Here is a 22,136-nt window from a genome sequence, read left to right as displayed (position 1 = left end):
CAGTATCTAACCTCATGGTTAATTAAAGACTGACAGAGACAGGCAGGTGGACTTGTACAGATGGTAAGGCAGACCTTCCACATCGGGGTACTGCTTTGGCAGACACCCATTTTTTCCGTGGTCACAAAGAAAACAGAAGCGTGGATACTGCCTCTCACTGCAAAACAAGTATTAAAGGAGTAACATAAAGAGATCCTGTGCTCATAAGCAGCACTGGCTTACAGTTCATCATCTTTGCAATCAAGGAAGAACCGAGTTGAGTACCAGCACCTGCTCTAGTCATCGTGCATTGATCTGCAGGGCTTCACCATTCACATTTGTTGGCAAAGTACGTCTCCAGCTGTGAAAGTTTCAGGGCTCCTGCTGATAAAGCCAACTAGCCAGTATCTCCTTTCAGACAATTTGGTTTTTACTGAATGAATAACCTTGAGCAAAAGACAGACAAAGACCAGCCAGCAAGAAAAGGCTGCTTGTGAATTTGCAGAAAGACATGCTCTCAGCTGATGCCCTGCGGGGGCAGTCACCTACAAATCTAATACTTAAAGTTCCTCTCCTGTGGTAACCAAGGCCCATTGTTGGCCCTACAGTACCGGTTCTTCAATATCCTTTTCCTGTCATCCTCAGTTCCTGGAAGCCTTTCAACTGCAGGCAGGGTGAGACTGCAAAACTGACACCTTTTAGTGGGCTTCCAGCAGGCTTTTCTTAAACACAGAGTCAAATTTTTAGTATATAAACATCTTCCAAGCAGAAATCTTCATCAGCTCAGTCACTATTGTGGAAGAGAACTCAAATAAACAAATTCAAATTAAGAGTTCACTTTCATGCTCCTCTGTTTGTTTGTTTTGTGAGTGTATGCTTATTTATTCAAATTAAACAGTCTGTTTGGCAAAGATGTTTGCCATGATGTTGCATTCTCCTTTAGAAGAAACTGATAGTTACTATTTTACTGTCTACAACATCTATAAAGATTTTATAATCTGTGGGAGTGAAGGGAAGGAAATTAAAGAGCATGAAAACAAAACTGATACATCAATGTATTTTCTAAGTGTAACTATAAATTACAGCAGTCTTGCAAACATTTTTCTTGTCCAATGGCCATGGGCAAACAACATATTTAATAGGTGAACCATTGCTATCATCATTACTCCTGGAGATACACGTGAGCTGATAATATCTAATGCCCTGCGAGCTACTGCGTATGGGTTTATCCCCAAAGATTAATGCTAACCACTGAAAGACTGGGAACACACTAGCCCTTACCTAGATGCAATTAAGGCTATTTTTGTTTATGCATAACCTTGTACACCATCCAGTAGTGATGACTTTTTAATTAACCTTCAGCTTCTGAACAAAAGATAATTTTTATTCTTGTGGAGACAAAACCTGCAAATCTGAAACTTCCCTTTCTCTTATTACTACTGTGCACATAAGTATCACGCTCCCCTTTTTTGCTTTTTTCTTGGTTTAAATTTCACATTACATTGCTTTCACATTACTTGCTTTCCACCAAGGAGAAAGGAATGAACTTTTACCAAGATTTATGCAGCACACAGGATGAGAAGACGCTTTGTGAGAATAACTAGAGAAAACAAACAGATGCAAAATAAAACTGAAGATTCAAAAGTCCGCCGTCATTGATGTCAATATATGGCAAATACTAGAGGGAAAAACGATCTTACATGTTAGCAATGCATCGGGGTGTGCACCCTTAGGAGCACTGGATGGGCACCTGAATTTGAGAGTGCATTCAGCACAAGGCAGATAGACTATACTGACCTTTTTGTGATTTGGATGCCTTTTCCACTGTGAAAGGCTGGGTTTTCTTGTATTCCTCCCACATGCACAGCAGGCAATTATGGATTTCTATAAGGTCTGTGTGCCACTTGCCGTAATTAGGTCTTACAGAGAAAGCTCATGCCACAGTGAACTATATAAACTGTATCACTATTGACAGCATGAATCCTGATCCTAATGTTCTCCCTTTCTATCTCTTCAGTACAGATGCAAGTGAAAGGCTGGATTTTCTGAAGAGCCAAAGGAACATCCAAGCCCCAAAGAACATCAGCTCAGGCAGCTACTCAGAGAAGGACTGCATTTCCTAACTACCTGATGCAATCCAGGGCTAACATTTCATTTAATTAGCCTATTCCATGTAGTTCAGCAAAATCAAAAATCAAGACATGAATTTTGTCATATGATGCCAACTCTGCAGTAACAATATTTACCTTTTCTCTCTGAATTGCTTTCATTTTCAGGATTTCAGCTTCTTCATTTGCCTTTTTTGCTCTTATATATTCTTCTCTCTTGTGCTGTATCACAAACATAGAAAATTATTTTACATATATACGTACACAAAGAACACATAAGGTAACTTGACTCCTGTACTGCACATCTTCTAAACCTGAAGTGTGTTTGAGGAAAGCCTCCAGAATTTTTTCTTAAAACAAGACACTGAATAAAGCAGGCTGTGCACCAGCTACTCCGATATTGTCTTTAAGAAGGCTGAGAAATCTAGGACTGATAAATGGGCATCCATGCAAGGAATCACACAGGTGATTGATAACTTACAAGCATTTATACCTTTTACAACAGGAACAACATTTCTACATAAGCACAGGATGGGGTGGTACATTGATCAATTAGTCAAAGTGTAGGCAGCATCATGCCAGAGATATAGCGAAGCATATAAGTGGTTTTACAACTACATCGCTTATCATTCTAGGTATGATCTGTTATATGGGTGCTACATATTTATAGCAAGATTTCTCATTTTCTTTGGTGCAGAACATTCGTTTCTAGTTTTCTGCTGCTTCCTTCAGGTTTCATGACTTTCCTTTGCCAAGCAGCTGTGAGTTTATTTTATAGCCATATGAAATACTTCATGAAAAGCTTTTTTTTTTCTGAGTCCCTAAACAAACAAATTTATTATTTCTGACCTTTTGCTGATATTTAGATTGCATGAGCATCATTTGCTGTTTTTGCCTTGCTTGAGCCTCTGATTCCATTCCACCTTAAAAAAAAAATAAAGTACAAATTACATTTTGCATGAGAATTTTTAGTTCAAATGCAAGTCATTTCTGAAAACAGCAATAAACCAGGGTGGATGTATGCATATACAGGAAATCTTTCATAATTACAGTAGCTCTCTGACATTAAAGAGAACAGACAGAAGACCTTTCTGATCATTTTATCCATCTGTCAAAGGTAGTAGCTTGTTATTTACAGAGCATCCACTGTACCATCCACCCTTCCAGCATATACATCCTGCAGTATATGATCAGTTTACTGAAGAACTATTCCATTTCCAGAAAATCAGTCACGCTTTGCAGATGAGTCTTCATTTTCAAATCCAGCTCTCTCCACCTTTGCTCAGTTTGTCACATGGAGTCAGAAATTTTATTGCCAAAAAGTTTCTTTTTTATCACATTTAGGAGCTTGGAGTCTCTGCCAGCTCTAATGGGATGCTATCATTTGAATATCTTCTAAGTAATGTCTTGTGGCTCAAGGAAGAATCTTCTTTCTGAAATGGAAATCAAAGCCTTTTCCCACAGACCCCTTATTCACATCTAGGTAGCAGAAGGTGCCCGTTTCAAAGGCACAGGCTCTCTTTTGACAACATCTAAAGCTCTGGCCAGAATGTTCAGCCTTCAATTTAAATAAACAAAGAAACAAAACAAAACAACACAAGCCCCAAAACAAACAAAAACAACAAAACTCAAACCATACAGCACAAAATACAAACAAAAAAAGAACCCAAAAGCCAACCACACAGAGAAAATGCTAATAGGTCTTAAAGGATGGAGGGAGTAGTTTTGATTGTATCATTCTGCTTTACTATTTTCCAAAGTATTTTCCTGCTTTGGGAAAGCCAGTAATTCATTCCCTCTGTTATTGCAAAAAAATAACAGCAGCCCCAACCCTGTTTTGAGGATGAGGGCTGTATTTTCACCTGATGATTTTCTGAGAAGTTCCCCACTATGTGACTGTTTATTCTATAGAAACAGCCAGACTAGCCTGTGCTGCTTGAGGTTCCTGAAATGTAAGACAGCTATACTAGATCTTTCAGGAGGGATCACCAGTAACTAAAAGCAGCTTTCTCCACTGACTAATGGAAGATAACTAATCTTTAGGTACTTTTGTGAGGTTCAGCGAATGGGAGATCAATTCCCGAAGTGTGGAAACATTTCTACGTCCAGAAACAACTCCATAAGATGAAGCTCTTAAGAAAGACCGGCCACACAGTACACAAGCAACAAGCCTGCAGTAGAGGTAAGCATACAGCTGGCACTGGAGAGTGTTGCCTCCCTGGGTCTAGGAAATAAAATTGCTACTAAAATTGCTATTTTTGGATGCTTGATATTTCTCTCTAGCCTTTTACTGGCAACATTTAACACTCGTGTTCACTGCATATTCCTGCATGTTCTGCTGGACATTGGCTCTAAGCAAGTATTTTACTGATCATTATTAGCCATTGCCTATAGCCTTTCAGACGAATTTAATTCATTCAGGCTGGCTTGTCTGTAACATGATGAATGTTTCACTGAATTCAGAGTATGTTGTGGCTGGCTTTAGGTATGATCAAAAAGGAGGCTGTTGCAGTTATCAGGCATGATTTGTTGCTCCACTCATTGCTTATGGAGGAGGGTGGAACTTGCATCCTTCATTACTCTCATCCCTCTGTGGTACCTGAAAGTTTGCCAGTGAAACACTACAGAGCTGAAATTCAGAATACTTATTTCCCTATGACAAGCATGAGTGTTAAGAAACTTCAGCTTTAAGAATTCTCTGGTGATTTGGACTAGATGTGTAGCCTCTTAAAATCACTCTGAGAAAATACCATACGATATTTTTTACCTTAATGAGTACCTACAGTTGTGAAATTAGAGATGACACTTACATTTTTTTTCTCCTTCCATGAGCTCTCTTCTGTTCCAAATTTGTTCCTCTGGGAATGACAAGATCTAATAATCTTTGCACCTTACCTCTTTTCAGACGCGCTGAACATAGTGCATGTGTCTCAGTCTCCAGGGGTCTTTCTAAGTGGCAGCTAGACAGCGACTGAAGAGCTCATATAACCTCCTGGAATTCTTTCAGCTTTTTCTTACCTTTTTTTTTTCCTTCCTTAATTTACTTCTTTCCCAAGAAACATTTTAAACGCAGTAGGACCAGAAGAAGTTCAGATTCCCCACACTCTCAATCACTGCAGGTTTGCTGACACATCCCCAGCCAGGCAGCCAGCCTGCACACATTCTGCATAGATGCCACACACTTTCTGTTTTCAGATTTAACTCTTTTCAGTATAAAGCTCTGTGGGGACAGACGCATGCCTTCTAGGAACTACTCAGAAGCAAGAAGCAGCTAATGTGTATGAACTCACAAACAGCATGTCTGGCCACATGATAGTGGGAACACCAGCCATTACACCAACTTGCAAAAGGAGGTTAACCATGGCAAACAACTGGGACTCAGGCTGCAGGGCAAAACAAACATGTGGGACCCATATCACCTTGACCCCAGAAATAAATTCGGGTTGGAGTCAACTCAACTTCCTTCATATCCCACCTGGTACTTATTTTTATAAACAGTAAACCACCCCAAACTTATCTCGTATAGTACAGCAAAAAAAGAACTTAGTTCCCAGGTCAAGCAGACAACAGTCTGCACTGTGTACCCCAAATTCTCCTACAACAGCCAAGAGAAGGAAGAGGAGCTCTAGTTTTACAAAACTAATAAAGACATCATTATAATAATTCACTTTGTCAGAATGAATTTTGTCCCATTTTTATTAATGCAGTTCCTCAAGGTCATCCAATTTTTGCTGTGCAGTGTCCTCATCATGTTCTATACAAGTGATGCTTTCAAGTCTTGTCTTGTCAGCAAGTTTCATCAGCTCCCTCCTACTTTTCATGCCAAAGACATTAAAGAAAGATACTAAAACAAGACAGGTCAAAGATTGGTACTTGAAAAGCACTTCTAATGACCTTCCTCCTGCTTCAGCACAATCTGCAGTTCTATTCTCTGTACAGGATTGCAGGTGTATTTGAGCTCTTTTTGGTCTTTTTAATTTTTTAATTTAACTAACTGCCAAATAGCACTAAATTGTAGTGATTACAATTGAAGAGATACATTACGGTTCCTCTCGTCTATAAAAAAAAGTTGGATATCTTATCGAACGCATGAGTTCAGTTTAGTGTGACCTAAGTTCCTGTAGCTTTTTATCCTGTTTTTCATTTACCTTTGTTGTTATTTTTATAAAATGGGCAATACAGAGCACCACACACATTTAGCAGGCAAATGCCTGAAGCTGCAGGGATCGCTCTTCAGGAGCCAGGCACCAAGAAAGCACAGGTACTGGCCCATAACACAGAGGAGTTTTCTTATGGGTAACTGGAGGATCTCTGACACACGCTGGTCATCTACACACTCATGCAAAGTATGCATCCCCTCAGAGACATCAACCACAGACAACGTCACCAGCAGGAGGGATAATCCACCTCCTTTTCCCAAATATTAGTCTAGATCTTCTGAACTGATCCTGATAGATTTTTTGAGTGACAATCTATGTTGTTTTGTTTCAGAAACATCTTCATTGCCATGACCATCAAAGAGCGTAGAGAACAGCAGGCTCATGTTAACCCTTATTGATACTGAATTTCTTTAATAAGTAGCATGTGAGAAAAAGTGAAAAATGGCCTGGAAAATAAAATTTTGCAATTCAGCATAGCCGATTTACATGTCTTACCCAGTTTCTGTGGAACCACCTTAACTCGCCCTGGCCTGTGCTCTTCTTTCCACCTCTCCAGGTCGTCTAGCTCTTTCTTAGCAACTGTGTAGGTACAAAAAGAAACAAATATATGGAAGTTGGAAGCAGTACTAAAAAGCAGGCAGTATCACTAATCATATGTAACCCTGAAGACCCAACCAAGAACAGATAAATTGGTTCTTGAGAGGCGCAGATAACCCCCAGGAGGTTACACAGTCACTGGAATCACTAGCAGGGTAAACGTTTTGCCTGACTTGGGACTGTATGGTGAGCTAACCCTAGGACTCAATCCCAAAAGCAAAACAAAAAACACCTAAGAGACTGCTGATGGACTGCTTTTTAACCCCTGGGAACCTGTAGGTAAATACCACAGTATTTACCTCTGCAAGTAAAACAGAAGTTGTTACGATTAAGATGTTACTGCTGCATGTAAGGAAATGCTTGTAGTGTAAGACTCCTCAGCAGGAAAATGAAGTAATTTTCCCTCCCAATCAAATGGTTCCTAAATAAAAACAAGGGGAATGCATGATCCAGCTTCAAATTAAGACACTTCAACATGGTGTCTGCAAGGGAGATGGGTGGCAAGCTCCCAGTGTAGTCAGTGGAAGTCTAGTCAAGACAGCCAGGGACACCAGCCACATGTTCTGGGATGGCTGGCTGGTTAAACTGTGCTCTCTCATTGACTGATAGAGGAAAAAACCCAACAGTTCTTCTCATAGCAAGGCCCACAAAGCCTACAAAAAGAGGAGCTGTGTTTTAGAGTAGTATAATATCTCACTTGCGCTAAGAACTAATTTCAGGTTTACTAAAACTAACATGAACCATATTTTGTAATGGCAGGTTACAGCTATCAGACACTAACACCAGCTCTCCTTTAAAAAGATAAAACCAGCTCCTGGGCAAGTCTCTAAAGAGGCCCAAGTGAGACAGCAGCTTGTTATTTCACCTTTAAAACAAGCACTTAGGCAGAGAATGGTTTTGGTGAGGCCCTATTTCTGTCAGTATCCAAGGCAGAAATACTTGGCATGCTTTAGACCTTGCACACTGGTGGCACAAAGTGAAAACAAATCTTTACTAGAATAGCAGCACCTTTGCTGTTAGTGTCAGAAACAGCTCCTCCTTCAAGAAGATGATGGTTTGGTTCAGAAGTCCATTTTCTTTCTTGCAACCAAAGGAAACCAAACCTCACATCAGCCTGCTGGAGAAGCATTTCAGCCAAACTCACAATGTTTGAGAATAAAGAATTTAATTGCACTGTTTCCTTGAGGGCTCAAAATGCGAGTGCTGACTGACACTCCTTCAGCTTCCACATTTTTCACAAATAAACAGCCAGGAGTATAAGACTGCAGTGCTTGTTCAGCTCTGTATGCAGAATTTCATGATCGACTCTTGCTATAACTTTGCCAATGAAACCTTTTTGATGCATGCTTAATCTTTCTGGTAGAGGTTCAGGGTGTTCCTCTTAGCTACTTTCACCAGCAAGACACAAAGTCATGCAAAAGTGAACATTTAAAACGATCTTTCACAGCTCCATTAAAAGAGCCCCCTACAATCATTACATGGAGATTCAAGAACCAACAGTTGTTCTAGTTGCTTTAGTCTCCACATGAGAGTATTTTCAAAAATATTTCTTATTTATATATTTTTTTTTCTTCCTCCCCCTAGCCCAGAGAGAGTTCAAAGTCTGATTCTCAATCTGAATTCAATCCTGTAGAAGTGGAATAGAGCTAATTCCAGATGAGTCTTGTAGAAGTCAGCTTGAACAACTCCAGCATTGAAACTACCAAAAACCATTTCCTGAACAAGACTTATTCTGCATGAAGTTTAGTCAGATGAGAAGTTAATCCTAAGAAAAACCTACACGATGATGGATATCGCTCACAGAATTGACTTCATTGTCACTGCTGCACATATAAAAGCATTGTAAAAAGGAGAATAAAAGTTGCAAGGGCAGTAAAGCGAGTAAAGCGCACAAACCGCTAAACTTATTCAAGTAGAAATAATGTATTACTGTATTAGATAACTTACTTTGTTGCAACTTGTTTCTTCTGGTTTCATTCGGAGTTATCAAGACATACGGGTTCACACTAAAATGAAAGAAAACACTCTTTTACTTTTCCTGTCTACAGAAAACCAGGGCTAGAAGGGGGTTCCTTCTTCAGCAAAGTCAGTTTTCTGCTGTTGTGGCAAATAGCTTCATACCAAAAATCAGTATTTATTTTGATTCAGCTCTTCAGGAACTTTTGGTAAATAATCTAGAAATACTTATTTTATATGGAGTTGGTGGCAAATACTGAAGACAAATTTTTCAGAAGCTTTTAGCAGTGTTCACTTTTCTTACGCAAGTCTCATTCTAGACCGCTGACCTCAAATCTCAGCCTTTTTAAATCAAATTGCTTCCCTGAATCAAAATGCTCCACACAGTAGACTACTTTCACAGCTTGCTCAAGCACAGAGGAGGACCATTGTCTACTGGGAAGAGCACTGGTGCTGGCAGTACCACCCCATACCTTGAAGGCACGAAGCACTTCATGGATTTAGGCAGTTTTGCCCAAGAGTTACCCAAGGAGTGCGCAAAATCATATTGTTTGTGATGGACTCACATGATTTGCTCTCAGCCTAAGCCTCAGTTTCCTTGTCACAGAATCACAGAATGGTTGGGGTTGGAAGGGACCTCTGGAGATCATCCAGTCCAACCCACCTGCTAAAGCAGGTTCACCAGAGCAGATCACACAGGAAGGTGTCCAGGTGGGTTTTGAATGTCTCCAGAGAAAGAGACTCCACAACCTCTCTGGGCAGCCTGTTCCCGTGCTCTGGCACCCTCAAAGTAAAGAAGTTTCTCCTCATATTCAGATGGAACCTCCTGTGCTTCAGTCTGTGCCCACTGCCTCTCATTCTGTCGTTGGGTGCCACTGAAAGAAGTCTGGTCCCATCCTCTTGACACCCACCTTTGAGATATTTATAAGTACTGATAAAATCCCCTCTCAGCCTTCTCTTCTCCAGGCTGAACAGACCCACCTCTCTTAGCCTTGTGTGTGTCAGGCATGGGGAATTCCTTGGGCATATTTATCTTGCTGTCATACCTAAGGAGCAACTCGCTGAAGCAGGACAAAGGCCTTGTTTTGCTCAACCTAATTCAAAATGCAGTTGCTGTCTCAAGGAGCTATCAATCTAACGTGACAGCAAAGAAGCAGGACAGGGTTCAGAGTGCATTAGAGACTCAAGGTGATCAAAAGAGTGATGAAAATATGTCAGTTCCACTTGAAGAAAACAAAGAGGTTTATCTACATGGTGTATTGTGTGAGTATCAGTCTACACTTCAGCAGGAGCTGAGCCAGAGGGTGAGGTTTACCAGAAATGCACTGAGCAGCAGTTGGCTCTGCACTTCAGATTAAGCTCACACCTCTCTGCAGCATTTGGAGGGGTTTTATCTGCACACATGGGGACAAATATTTCATCTGACTTCATTGTGGTGAAGGCCCGAGGAGAAGAGCTGAAAACAAAGAATAAAGAGGAGCAAAAGCTGAGCGTCTGAAAAGAAGAAAGGGCCGGAGGGAGTGGCTAGAGGACAAGCCGTGAAGCAGAGGGTGCACAGTTGGCCATGAAAAAGTAATGAGAGAATGAGGTCTGAGACTAAGGCTAAAAAGGGGAATGAAAATCATGCAAAAAGATCAAAGTGCAAAAAGCTGCCTGCTGCCATATCACTGTAATTCAAGGTTTGAGAAGGAAAGTATTTATATCCAATTACCCCTTTCTCTTTGAAGACTTATTCTAGGAGGATGTGGATTAATTTATGAGATTAAACTAGTAAAGATAGAGCTGAAAGCTTTAATGGTGCCACTTAATATGATCTTTTCCTTTCCTGGCAGCTTACTCTGGTGCCTGTGAGACTGTTCTTCACCTCTCCACCGAATCCCAGACCCTCAAAGGCAGGAGCCGGAGAGCAGTAACCCCCCCCTCCAGCGTTTGAGGCACAACAATTACTTAAAAGAAGTTTTGACAACCCATCTTGCTTATGGCATAACATTCCCCATCACCGATGTTTTTTTCAGATTTTTCTTTATTTGACTGAGTAGTAGCATTTACAATTTATCCCAAACTGCCTTTGACAAGCTGCTGTATGGATTATCAGTTTCAATATTTTTTTAGTAGGTTTTGCTTGGCTGTTTCAGATATTAAGATCATATTTCTCTCAAGTTCATACACAAAAATTATTAAGTACCTTTTACACTCCTCTCCTTCTGTCAGTGAAAAAAATGGCTGGAATTGTGAGTTGCCAGACTACATATCTTCCCCCCACAAACATCACCGCATCTCAGACATCCCACTGCTTCACAGCACTAGAGGGCAGGAGAGTTTTTATATCATCTGACATATCTGATGACTTCAGGTTTTGTTTCAAATTAGGAACTGAAAGCATGGACTCCTCCATGTCTGCACATGTATGAGAAATCATGGTATCAAATCCAGCCCTTATGCCTTGAATCATTTCCTCTCTCTGCTTCTGCTTTTTAGCTGGAAGGTTTTGAGTCTGGGAGGCCAGCTTGGGGCCACTCTTCTGACATCTGACCATGGTCATTATCCAGGAGCTCAGAAGGACAGCACATGAAATATAGCCAATATCAATCACTTTATGAAAGGGGTAGAGGTGACACTACACTTAGTACCAGGGAAATCGCTGCTCTGTTTTCCAAAGAGCAGCACAAGAGTCATTGTAGTGAAAAGATTGCTCACTTAAAGGCCAACTTGGTCTCTATGTTATTGAAATAAAGGCAAAGTTAAAATAAAATTAGGATTTCAAGTCTCCGCAGGGGGAGGGAAAGAGAGAACAGGATACCAACTTTTGTTTGTCTTTTATCTAGTGCTTATACTATTATTGAGTTTATATAGTTTTATAGTGCTCACCTTAGTCTCTGGAAAGATAGACATTTAAGAGTATACCTTTGGGTACTGGGATCAGGGGGAAGGAGGAGTGAGCCCAAGATAAACTTCTTATGGGGTGGGTGAAAGTCAGGGTGTGAGCTGGTCCTTGCTTTACCAGCCTACAGCAAGAGTGGAGCCAGACAAGCTCTTGCCTGAGAGACTCCATCTGCCCTACGAGTTCTAATGCTAAAACTAAAATCAACACCTAGCATCCCTCATTTTCTTGAGGTTTTTTTTTAAAAAGGAAAGAAAGTTAATGCAAAACCCCACCACCAGGTTTCACCTTGTGTTTTAGCCACTTTGCAGGATATTGCATGTCATTTCTTTGTTCAGACCAAACCTCTGATCCAGCAAAGCCTACAAAACCCACTACAGCCTGTCAATTTAATATTCCAGTCAGTTTCTGAGTTGCCACAGTAGCCATAAGCCTGAAGCAAATTATCCTACTTACCTGGGTAGCAATTAAGGAAATGTGAAGATCTGAAGCTATCAGTGATGTGCAGACCTTTTGTACTTTATACCAATAAACAAAGTGCTTCAAAATCCACAACCAAAAAAGATGATAAAGAATTTAACTATTCAGGTTCACTAATAATGATTCTTACTGTTACATGGCTTAAGCCTACCTTTGAGGTAAGGTTGTTTTATAAATAAAAATACAGAAGTCACTGGAGGAGGCAGGACGAATGCCTTATCCAGGTTACAGCTCTTCAAAATAGAGAAACAAATAGTTTTCTACCTTTATAGATCATATTAACCTTGATGAGACTTTTTTCAGTTTGCCTCCACAGAAAATAGAAATATATTGACTAATTACACAGAGCGTGCAGATATTAACATGAGAAAGTTCTAACCCAATCAGAGAAAGTATCTGTATTTAAATAAAGACAAAAAGCAACCTCATAGGGTTTTTTTAAATATAAAGACACAAAATACCACAGTAGTGGGAAGAGAAATACCTAGATAAGAGAGGAGAGACATACACTGCAGTCATAGAAAAATCTGCAAAGGTAGTCTACAGTTTGAATGATCAGCAACACAGAGAACACCATGCCTGCAATCTTAAATTTTTAAGCTTGTGTGTAACTCTGCTCATCTAACCAGCACTGTTCAAGGACACATTTCCAATGCTTTCAGAGTACAGACCAGATAAACCTTGGTCCTACTTGCCTTTTGGTTTGTATAAAATAGCTTATTTCTAAAATTGAATACATACAGGAGAACTGCTGTTCACCAATGACTTTTTTTGCAGAGCTATGCCCTTCAGTTTTTCCTCAAGCTTACTTCAGCTGTCTACCACTGGGAAGCCTTCCAAATGAAGTGTGAAATAGTCTAAAGAGTTACAAAAGTAATGGCTGTTATAAACTATTTCCAGTTCCACTGTGTTTTATACCGCGGGTGCATCGGTACATGAATGCCACAAAGCTGAAAGCTAAATATTTTGCTCTGCCAGGCAATGTGCTCTCTGTAAAAGACAGAAACCTAGGAGAATGCAATTGGAGAGCAACACAATTGACTAAAGAACAGGAAAAAGAACTGGGCAGGTTCAGTATGGAGGAAGGACTCCATAGAAAGGAAGTCAATCAGTAATCAATGAAGACATTGCCAGGAGAAAAAAATGCACACACACACAGATATGTATTTGCACACATGCTTATGTGCACACCAGTGAGCATGTGCATGCATATATTAAGCAAAGAGAGAAAAATAAGTACTTTATATATGTACAACTTAAGCGGGAAGATACAGGTGAAATACTGCATTCGATAATATATTAAGACTGAATTTAAAAGAGAAAAAAAAGCAAACTGTCAAAGACAATTTCTGAATCTCCTTCAAAGACATGCTGAGCTGAACTTTGCATTAAATTATCCAGAACTGTTTCAAGAGAGGTCAAGTCTATGCAACGACAGCATTGTTTTCACCAAGGCTCCCATGATTGATGCAGCAGCCAAATGCTGCTAAACACCATGGAAGGCTACAAGATGCCAAATCCCAGCAAGCAGACAACTATCCTGTAGGTATCACTATTTCGCAATGCACCCATGGCCAGATGCTAACAGTCACTGACAGCCACAGTTCTAGACCTCACTTGAGCAATACACTCCATGCCCCAACAGTGCCATAAGCAGAACCCTGGGAGGGTGTTCAAACCTTGCATGTGGGCTTGGAGCTCTGGCTTTCCACCTTTATCAGCAACAGCATCTTATCAGTTTACAGCTCAGAGACACAAGTGAATTACTGGCGCTTAATATCATACACTGTCAGATTCACCCTAGCTGCACGCGTGTTCTTAACACAAGAGGCAGAAAATAAACTGCGTTAGCAGAACACATTTATCATAAAAAGTCTACGTTCGTGGACTTTGTCTTGTGTTTGCTGCAGGGTAGCACTGCACTTGATTATCACAGTTCAGCTGATGTCTGGAAGCTTATTAAGCCAGGATAACTCACTTCTGTGTCTGGCTCCTCTGGTTAGCTAAAGCATTCATTAAAATGGATAACATTTTTGCCATAGTGAGGCCTTGGGATAAAACAAAGAGTTAAAACCTGAAGAAGTGAACTTGCACAGGGAAAGAGCAAGAAGGAAAACAGCAGCAGAAAGAGGCCCACGAGAAGGACTGAGTCAGAGACATCAGGAAAGCAACCAAATCTCAATTCTCCAGTACCCACAAGCTCATAGAGAAATTCCTGAAGTTAAAATTTGGTTCAAAGAGTAAAACTGAAACTCAGAACCAAATTTCCAGGAGTTTAGATGAGGCTTGGATTCAGGAGCTTGGTTTGGGCTCAGCGTGCGATAGCACAGTGGTAAGAACAGCAGGCGCTTCAACCTGCACCCCACTTGGTGTAGTAAACACATCAGTGCTGGAAGACAATCTCAACCACCCTCTAAACCTTCAGGGAAATTGTCACAGTGACAGATCAAATCGGGGAGCCGAAGGGGTAGCTCTCAGCCCAAACTCAGCTCACAGAACAGCTTTCTCTCTTTCTTGAAAATGCTAATGTGCCATTAATCAGCATACACTCATGGGCTGACTACACCAACAGGAGGGAGTTTGCTATGGTAATGTGGTAGACTAACATCAGACCCCTAGGCTCCCCAGGGAGGTGTCATGGCCCCAAGCCTGACAGTGTTCAAGAAGAGACTGGACAATGCCCTCAGACACATGGTGTGAACTGTGGGGTTGTCCTGTGCAGGGACAGGAGTTGGACGCGATAATCCTTGTGGGTCCCTTCCAACTTCGGACATTTTATGATTCTATAACCCAGCAAAGTCTATAAAGTCAGCTACAACCATGTTTGTTCTGTCCCCAGGTCCCAAAGCAGCTTGGTTACCTCAGCGCAGCACAGTGCCAGGGATGCAGCAAGCATGCCAGAGCCAGCTGGAGCACCTGGCAAATGCCAGCCATGAGGAGCACAAAGCATCCATACGTTGGACAGGCCAGGCACTGGGCTTGGCAACACCAGCGTGGAGCCCAGCCACCCCCGCAGAGGCGTCCGTGCGTTGTGAGTCAGGCTTGCCAGCATGCCTGGAGAGCTGAGCAGGTCAGAGGCTGTATCACAGGAAGATTAAGACCTAAACTGGTGGCATATTCATCTCTGCTTCTCCCGCTTTGTTTTCAACAACATATTTTCTCCTCCTCTGCCTCTGCACCACAGTATTTGTCGTCCTTTTATTGCCCCTGCTCACACTGTCCTCCAATATATTCCTTATTCATTGTCTCACCACACTATGCATCAAGGGAACACATCGGGTCTTGTGCAAACCAAGCTCTTCTAAGAAAGCCTTCTAACACAGCAGTTAAAAGGAGCTCCTTTCCGTCCACACACATTGCGAGGAACACAGCAACCCCATCATCCAGACTAACAGAAATCTTAGTGCATGGTTATCCTCTGACACAGACCCTGCCACCAAACACTCAGCTGGAGATAAGACTGGCTTCTGACCACATGGAAGCCAGGCATCTCTGAATCACCCCATTGGGCTGTTAATGATTAATCCATCAGCCTGAAAGAGAGAGCTGGGCGATTTCTCCTCTGCAGCAAATGCAGAACTCAACTCTAAACAGACTGTCTGTAATTCAGATTACCCTTCTAGCACTTTCACCAGTTGCAGAACAGTGGGCAAAACAAGCATTTTGCTAAGCATCTGCCTCCAGTTTCATACACTGATATGGTGTTTTTAAAGAGAAATTTCGGATTGTGAAAAAAAAAAAAAAAGTAAAATTTTCAGAACATCTAAGTATACTCCATCAGCAAAAAATTCGAGATAGTTTTGGTCGGTTTTGGTTGTGGTTTTTGGGTTTTTTTTGTTTTTTTTTTTTTTTTTTAATTCAGGACGAATATTGGAAAAGGAAGGAAAGAAAGCCCTGACAGATTTGGCTCCTGCAGTGAAAGAATACAATTTTGCAAGTCAAGCATTCTAGTAACTCTGCTAACACACAGAACGATGAGGGACTGTTACCAGCTGTGCGACAGTATATCTTCAGATTTTATGATTTTGATTTTTTTTAATGGATTTTACCAGAACCAATATTATTCTCGCCAGCTTTAAAGGTGCCAAGGACAGACGGCTGACTGGGGCCAGCATTTTCTTTTTCAGGCACCAGCTATAGTTTAGCCTCTAATTTCCCCAATTTTCTCCACCTTTTCTTCTGTATAGACTTTTGTCTCCGAATAGACATGAACAGGGGCAATTTGGGAATCCACTTTCTACAAGTTAATTTCATGGCACTTAGCAGACAAAGTAGTAACTTAAATGCAAGCTTATTATTATAAGCAGTTTCAAGTACCTGTCACCCTAATGTTTTTTTTCTCCATTGCCTAAAACCACATCCTATATATAACTGAAGGGGGATGTGTAAAGCTTCATTTCAATTTTGCATTTGAACAAGTATTCTTTTTAACTTAATTAGGACCATTTTATTATCACTTCTTAGCTTTGACATATCATATAAGGGTTTTCCCAAAGCAAGAGAAAAATTACTCTCTCATACCAGTTGCCCACTTCGTACTTTTTAATAGTCAAGTTTAAATATTGATTAGTGGATGAGGCTACAACATGACACATCCCACACATATTTTATGTGCCCAGTCTCCATGAAAAGTCACCTGATCCCACCGTAAGAAGCTGCTAAGGTGTTTTCCCACTCCCAATTTCTCTAAAGCGCAGCCCAAAGACTTTGTGTGACAGTTTGTGTGGAAATAACTCAGTCACATACTCAGAGACTTCAATAGAGATCCCGACTTCTGCTTTACTGGCAGAAAACCATATTCTTGCTATTTCCAGAAAACAGCAAGCAGCAAACAAGTTGGAATAGAGCCACTCCTTGGCACAGAGGTATCCTACTCAGGTTCCTCATGTTCCCTCTGCTACACATATTCCTGAAAGCCTTCTAGGTTAATGCTGGTCTGTGTGGTTTTTTTTCTTCTAGTGACAGTCTATGCCTTCAGCTCTCAAACTGCTCTGTTCAACCCTCGGTTATCTCAGAGCCTGAAAATGTGGGCTATTCTGAGGGTATCATAATATTTTAGTTTTAAGGAATACGTTCAAAAGGACTGATGGCCAAAAGGTTGTGTCAGCTTTATCACTGCTGAAATGTGACTTGATCTGAGACCTTTCTTGAAAGGTAACTTGAAATGACAGAACAAAGATATAACAATAAATGCAACAATTAATTTTTGTTTTAAGAAAAGAAATCTCCTCTGCTTTAGCATTTCAGATACCTTCTACCATTTTAATCAGGATTAGTTAAGGAAATCACAGTTTAAGTGGCTTCATCTTCAAACTGGTGGTTAGCATCTGCCTTCTGGAGAGATGGGAGCAAACTCCAATTTTGTTCACTTATTTTTTTGAGTATTGGTTTCCCACTCATATTACATGGTTGGTTTGAACCTGCTTTTCCTTCATTCCTCCTTCGCATAACTACACACTACTACAGACTTTAATTTGCACACTCCAGGCTTAGAAATGAATTCTTTGTTACAGCTTTATGCAGATACAATTTCGTATCACATAGCAAAAAATACTAAGCACACAGTCCTTGCAGAAGATACACAACAGCTTTTTGTCTGCAAGCATCATATAAAGATGAAAAAGGGAACAGGGCTTTAATTTATTCTTCCAAGTTTTATGGGGGATCCTACCATCTGGTCAGAATCTGTGTGAGATATATTTGCTCTAGTCTTAAATTCCACGAGGAGCTTTGGTTAACCAACTGTTTAAGTATTTACCTAAACTATGCCAAGGAGTTTGTATCCCAGACTAAATCTGGGGAAAGGCAGTTATACTTATGGGAAAACTCCCACTATTCCCCCTATCAAAAAAAAAAAGGCAAGAAAATGTGCATAGCACAAATATGACAACTAACAAGGGCTGTTCCTGCTGTACTGTGGATATATACCAGTGTGAGAGCAGGCAAGACAGACGGCCTTTCATGTTTGTAAGTGGCAGAAAATAAACGTTAACCGTAACTCGAGAATGGTTGTTTGCTCTCCTGAAAGCAAGTCATTAAAATGCTGTCAGATTTCAAAGCTACGCAGCTCTTAGTAGTCCCTGGATCATTACTACCTAGTAGGCAAGCATTCATGGGTTACAGCAGAAAGCAGCTGGCTGCTGCTTGTGACCAGCAGCCTGTCACCTCTTTCACAGCGTGGCTCCACCTTCTTCATTCAGAAAGAAGTAAAAGGAAACTGAAACAGCCTTCAGCTTCTGTCAGCTGAGCTTTGAAAGGCGGGGAAAAAACAGGCAAGCTAAGCAAACTCAACATATAATGATAACAGCATTACATGTACTGTTACTAACAGCTCAGAAAAAGCACATTTGGGGAAAAAGAATGTAAACAATTCCCTTTGGTCAGCTATGCATATATGTATTAAGCACGTGTGCATAAAATACACCCACATTACTGTCAGTTTCTATTCCGTGTTATATCTGCAAACTAGAGCTTATACAAGCCATCTAAGCATTGTCACTGGACAACCAGAGATGGACTGAGCATAGATTCCAACAAAGCCTAAAATGAAACAAAGGGCTGAAGCTTTGGCTTTATTTTTGTCAGAATAAGGTTGTTATAAGCTGTTCTGTGTCCTGGACTGCATTCAGATCAGTGCTGAAATGAAGTCTATATCCATTTCCTAAGTCAAAGGATGTATTTTTAGACTTTCCAAGATGAAATATTAAGAGGCAGAAAACAGGGAGCTAGAACAGGATTTGAAATTTCATTTTGGAAAAAGATGCCAAGAAACCAACACTATGTATAGCAATATCAAATGTAGAGAAGCGGCCACTGCTATCACACGAGGTGTAAGCCACACCACCACAAAGCCTGGCAGAAGAACTCAGGTCCCATGTAGGATGTGTCATTCATAGGTAGGTTTCAGGCTGACTGCAGGGCTCTGAGAGGACAAGATTCTTGTGTGCCCAGTCCCCTTCACAATCTCTCTATAAAATATTTCTGCCTGTAAAAGTGCACACATCAAGGTGGAGAACAAAAACCCAACAACATCTCAGCCAGACTCCTTGCTACTTACTACTGCTCTTGCTGTTGTTGGTAGGCTGATGCTTGGTTGCTTTTCTCCTCTTCAGATGGTGTCAGCTTCTGAGGGTTTTCAGTTTCCTCTCTTTTACTGTTGCCATCCCAGAGGTAACCTCGAGAGGAAAATGGGGTACTGGAGGCATCAGCCGTCCTGTACCTGCTGCCTTCCCTCCATCCTCCAAACCCAGACATTGTTTCAGGAGTACCTTGCCTTGTTCAGCAAGGAGTACTGCAGCTAGAGCTAGGGAAAACCTCACAACTTGGAGTTTCAGTTTCAATTCCCTGTAAGCCCCACCCCTAGCTGGACTCTCAGCTGTAACACATACAAATCCATGCACTGCTGAGTTATCCTCCAGCTGAAGCTCGCCTTGGTCATCTCAACCACAGCACCTGAGCAGGCTGGAGTCATAGGGTGACAGCAGAGCTGATCTGTACTAATAAAACAGTCAAAACCACTTTATGCAGTCTTGGAATAGACTGCTCAGCATAAGCACACTGAGGTCTGGTTGAAAACCACATTTCTGACAATTTTTCACCCCAGCACTTCAAATTTGCTTATGAAAGAGGGAGATAACTCTAGGGGTTTTTCTGGTTTCCATTTTGCAGGTGTGTATGAAGAAAGATGAAAGGGAAACTAAAAACTGATGCTCAGATAAATCCCAAGGCAGTGATCCTACACAATTCCCAACTCCAATTCTGCGTTTCAATTCTGCTCAATCAGAAAACTTTTTTACTTTGACTTACTACTTCAGCATGAGGAATAGAGGACAAATCTGAGGTGAAAATGCAGATACCTTCAGTGAGCACACCTGATCAGTGGCACTGTATCTGATGAGGTATTATGACACCTGAAGCGCTGAGGAAAACTAGCAACCTTCTTGGTATCACTGATAAAACGAAGACGTTTCGCAGCTCCTAACCCAAGAAAAAAAGAACTGGTAATGCTGCCCAAGCTTTATGCAGCAGAGGTATGAAAATGCATCTCTGCATCTGCAGATCCTGTCACTTTCTGTCCTCTGCTGCTCAAGGTGCACCAAAACGACTTTGCTAAAGGAATGATTTTGTGGCTAGGTTTCCTGACTGTCCAGACTTCCTAGGTCTTACACCCTACATGTGCTGGGAAAGCAGCAAAATAAAATGCCACTTGGACAACTACAGGGTGCCTGGTGTTGGTGATGCTCCTTGAGGTGGAGCCCATCTGTGGGACCACATCACCAGCAGCACACCTCCCAGAGCTGCCACATCCAGCAGTATCTCCTATGGCTTCCCGATGAAGGTCCATCCCTTCCACTGTCCCTGCTAACAACTGGGATGATCTTCATTTGTACACAAACCATTCTAGAGAGACTCTGGAGTGCAATGGTTCTCTGTTACAAAGGGATGAGTGGGTGCACAGTCCCTTGCACCCCGCCCAGAACTGTCTCACTTCTGGGCCATGATGGGTCTAGCCTGGTCTGTGAACCCACAGAAACACTGTGGGAAAGTCCAGTATGTTCATTTCTCAGAGACACATAGCAAAAGCCACTCAGAGGCCCTCTCCCTGCCGAGACCTGATCTCTCTAATTCAAATCGCTCCAGAGATAACAATGCAGCATGCATTGAGACATACGCAGAAGACATCCTAGGCTGGCAGTAGCCTGTCCTTTTCAATTTTTAGAGGACGAATTAGTCTCTGGGACAGTTTCTAGGGACCTGGCTCAGCTAGGGGAAAATGGATGTCAATTGTCTTTTAGCTGCTTGTACCACTAATCACAGTGCTTACTCACAAAGCCCCTGCCTTGGTTTAGATACTGCCCAGGACACCCGAGCAGGCTACAGTCCTCTTTGTCCCATGTTATTTAAAGCCATATGCTTTTGGCAAAGGAGTATGTCTAGGCTGTAAGACATTGCTGGTCGTAGCTCCGAGGCAACTCTTGATGTTGCCAACAGCCAATATAGGCAGTTTCTTGTTTCCAAGTGTTCCAGGTTGGTCTGGGCAAGAGTGTCTCCTATGCCAGGCATCATCAGGACCTGCTGAAAGAGCAAAGGGCCTCACAGCCTTGGAGGAGATGTGTGGGTTTATTCTTTACTCCTGGTCTCTGTGGAGAACACAGACATTTAGTCCTGGATAGTGATTGGCCTCTTACCAGAAATCAAATGTATGGAACTTCACAATCTGAGTCATCCCCCAAGTTCTCCAAGGGGGTGTTCGGGTTGGCCAGAAGGCTTGAGGCTTGCTGTCCTGCTTCATGTGAGCTGCCAGGCACAGCTAAAGGCAGGTCCTGGGGAAGACCTCCTAAACCAGGGTCCACCTCCTCTTCACAAATGTGTATATATATATATATTTAAAAGTCATGCAAGGTGCTGGCAAATGAAAGTAAGCATTAGGCTTAGTCCTCTAGGTAGGACTGTGGGCTAAACACATGAGGTGTAGGAAGATTAGAAGCAGCACAAAATGATAGCAAAGTCATGTCTGAGGACTGCAAAGATTTGTGGGATAACAGCTGTGTCTACAGGCACATCTTCAACATCTGGATTCTTCTTAACCCATACAGATTGATGTCTTAATAACCGAAACTTAATTAAGAAAATTGATTATAATTAATGTGGCTGCTGCTGCTCTATCTTCAGTTCCACGTTGTTATGTGAAATTCAGATCTAATATCTGTTTCCTGATGAAATGCAGAAAGTTTCAGATGCAAAAAGTAACTGTAGAATCTAAGTAGTTTTCATCTATATTGCTCAAAAAAAAGAGAGATGTAAAATTAACCTGAGCACTAGAGGCTCAGTTGCTTACATCACTTCAATGCTAGTTTATTTCTTAGCTCTGTTCTGGACAATCCAAACTAACTTCCTCCAGGACAATATCCAGGCCTGGCTCTGAGCATGGTTCATACCAGATATGACCTCCGAAAGTCACTATGGATGTGACTG

General features: G+C 41.4%; 1 protein-coding gene across 2 annotated transcripts in view; it reads right to left on the bottom strand.

Moving 5' to 3' along the window:
* Positions 1-19,469, bottom strand: part of EPSTI1 (epithelial stromal interaction 1) — a 50,729-nt gene extending 31,260 nt beyond the window's left edge. The window contains exons 1-5 of one of the 2 annotated variants that reach the window (XM_071803636.1): positions 19,219-19,469; positions 8,792-8,850; positions 6,743-6,826; positions 2,937-3,010; positions 2,226-2,309 (exon numbers count right to left, since the gene is read on the bottom strand). In XM_071803636.1, coding sequence (XP_071659737.1) covers positions 2,226-2,309; positions 2,937-3,010; positions 6,743-6,826; positions 8,792-8,850; positions 19,219-19,415 — 498 coding nt within the window. In that variant the 5' untranslated portion in view covers positions 19,416-19,469. The remainder of the gene's footprint in view (positions 1-2,225; positions 2,310-2,936; positions 3,011-6,742; positions 6,827-8,791; positions 8,851-19,218) is intronic. The other variant, XM_071803637.1, reaches the window with a different exon arrangement.
* Between the last annotated feature and the right edge of the window lie 2,667 nt (positions 19,470-22,136).

The sequence above is a fragment of the Patagioenas fasciata genome, chromosome 1, assembly GCF_037038585.1.
Source record: "Patagioenas fasciata isolate bPatFas1 chromosome 1, bPatFas1.hap1, whole genome shotgun sequence".
Classification (NCBI taxonomy): domain Eukaryota; kingdom Metazoa; phylum Chordata; class Aves; order Columbiformes; family Columbidae; genus Patagioenas; species Patagioenas fasciata.
Note: the sequence above shows the minus strand (reverse complement) of the source record. Positions and strands in the feature narration are given on the sequence as shown.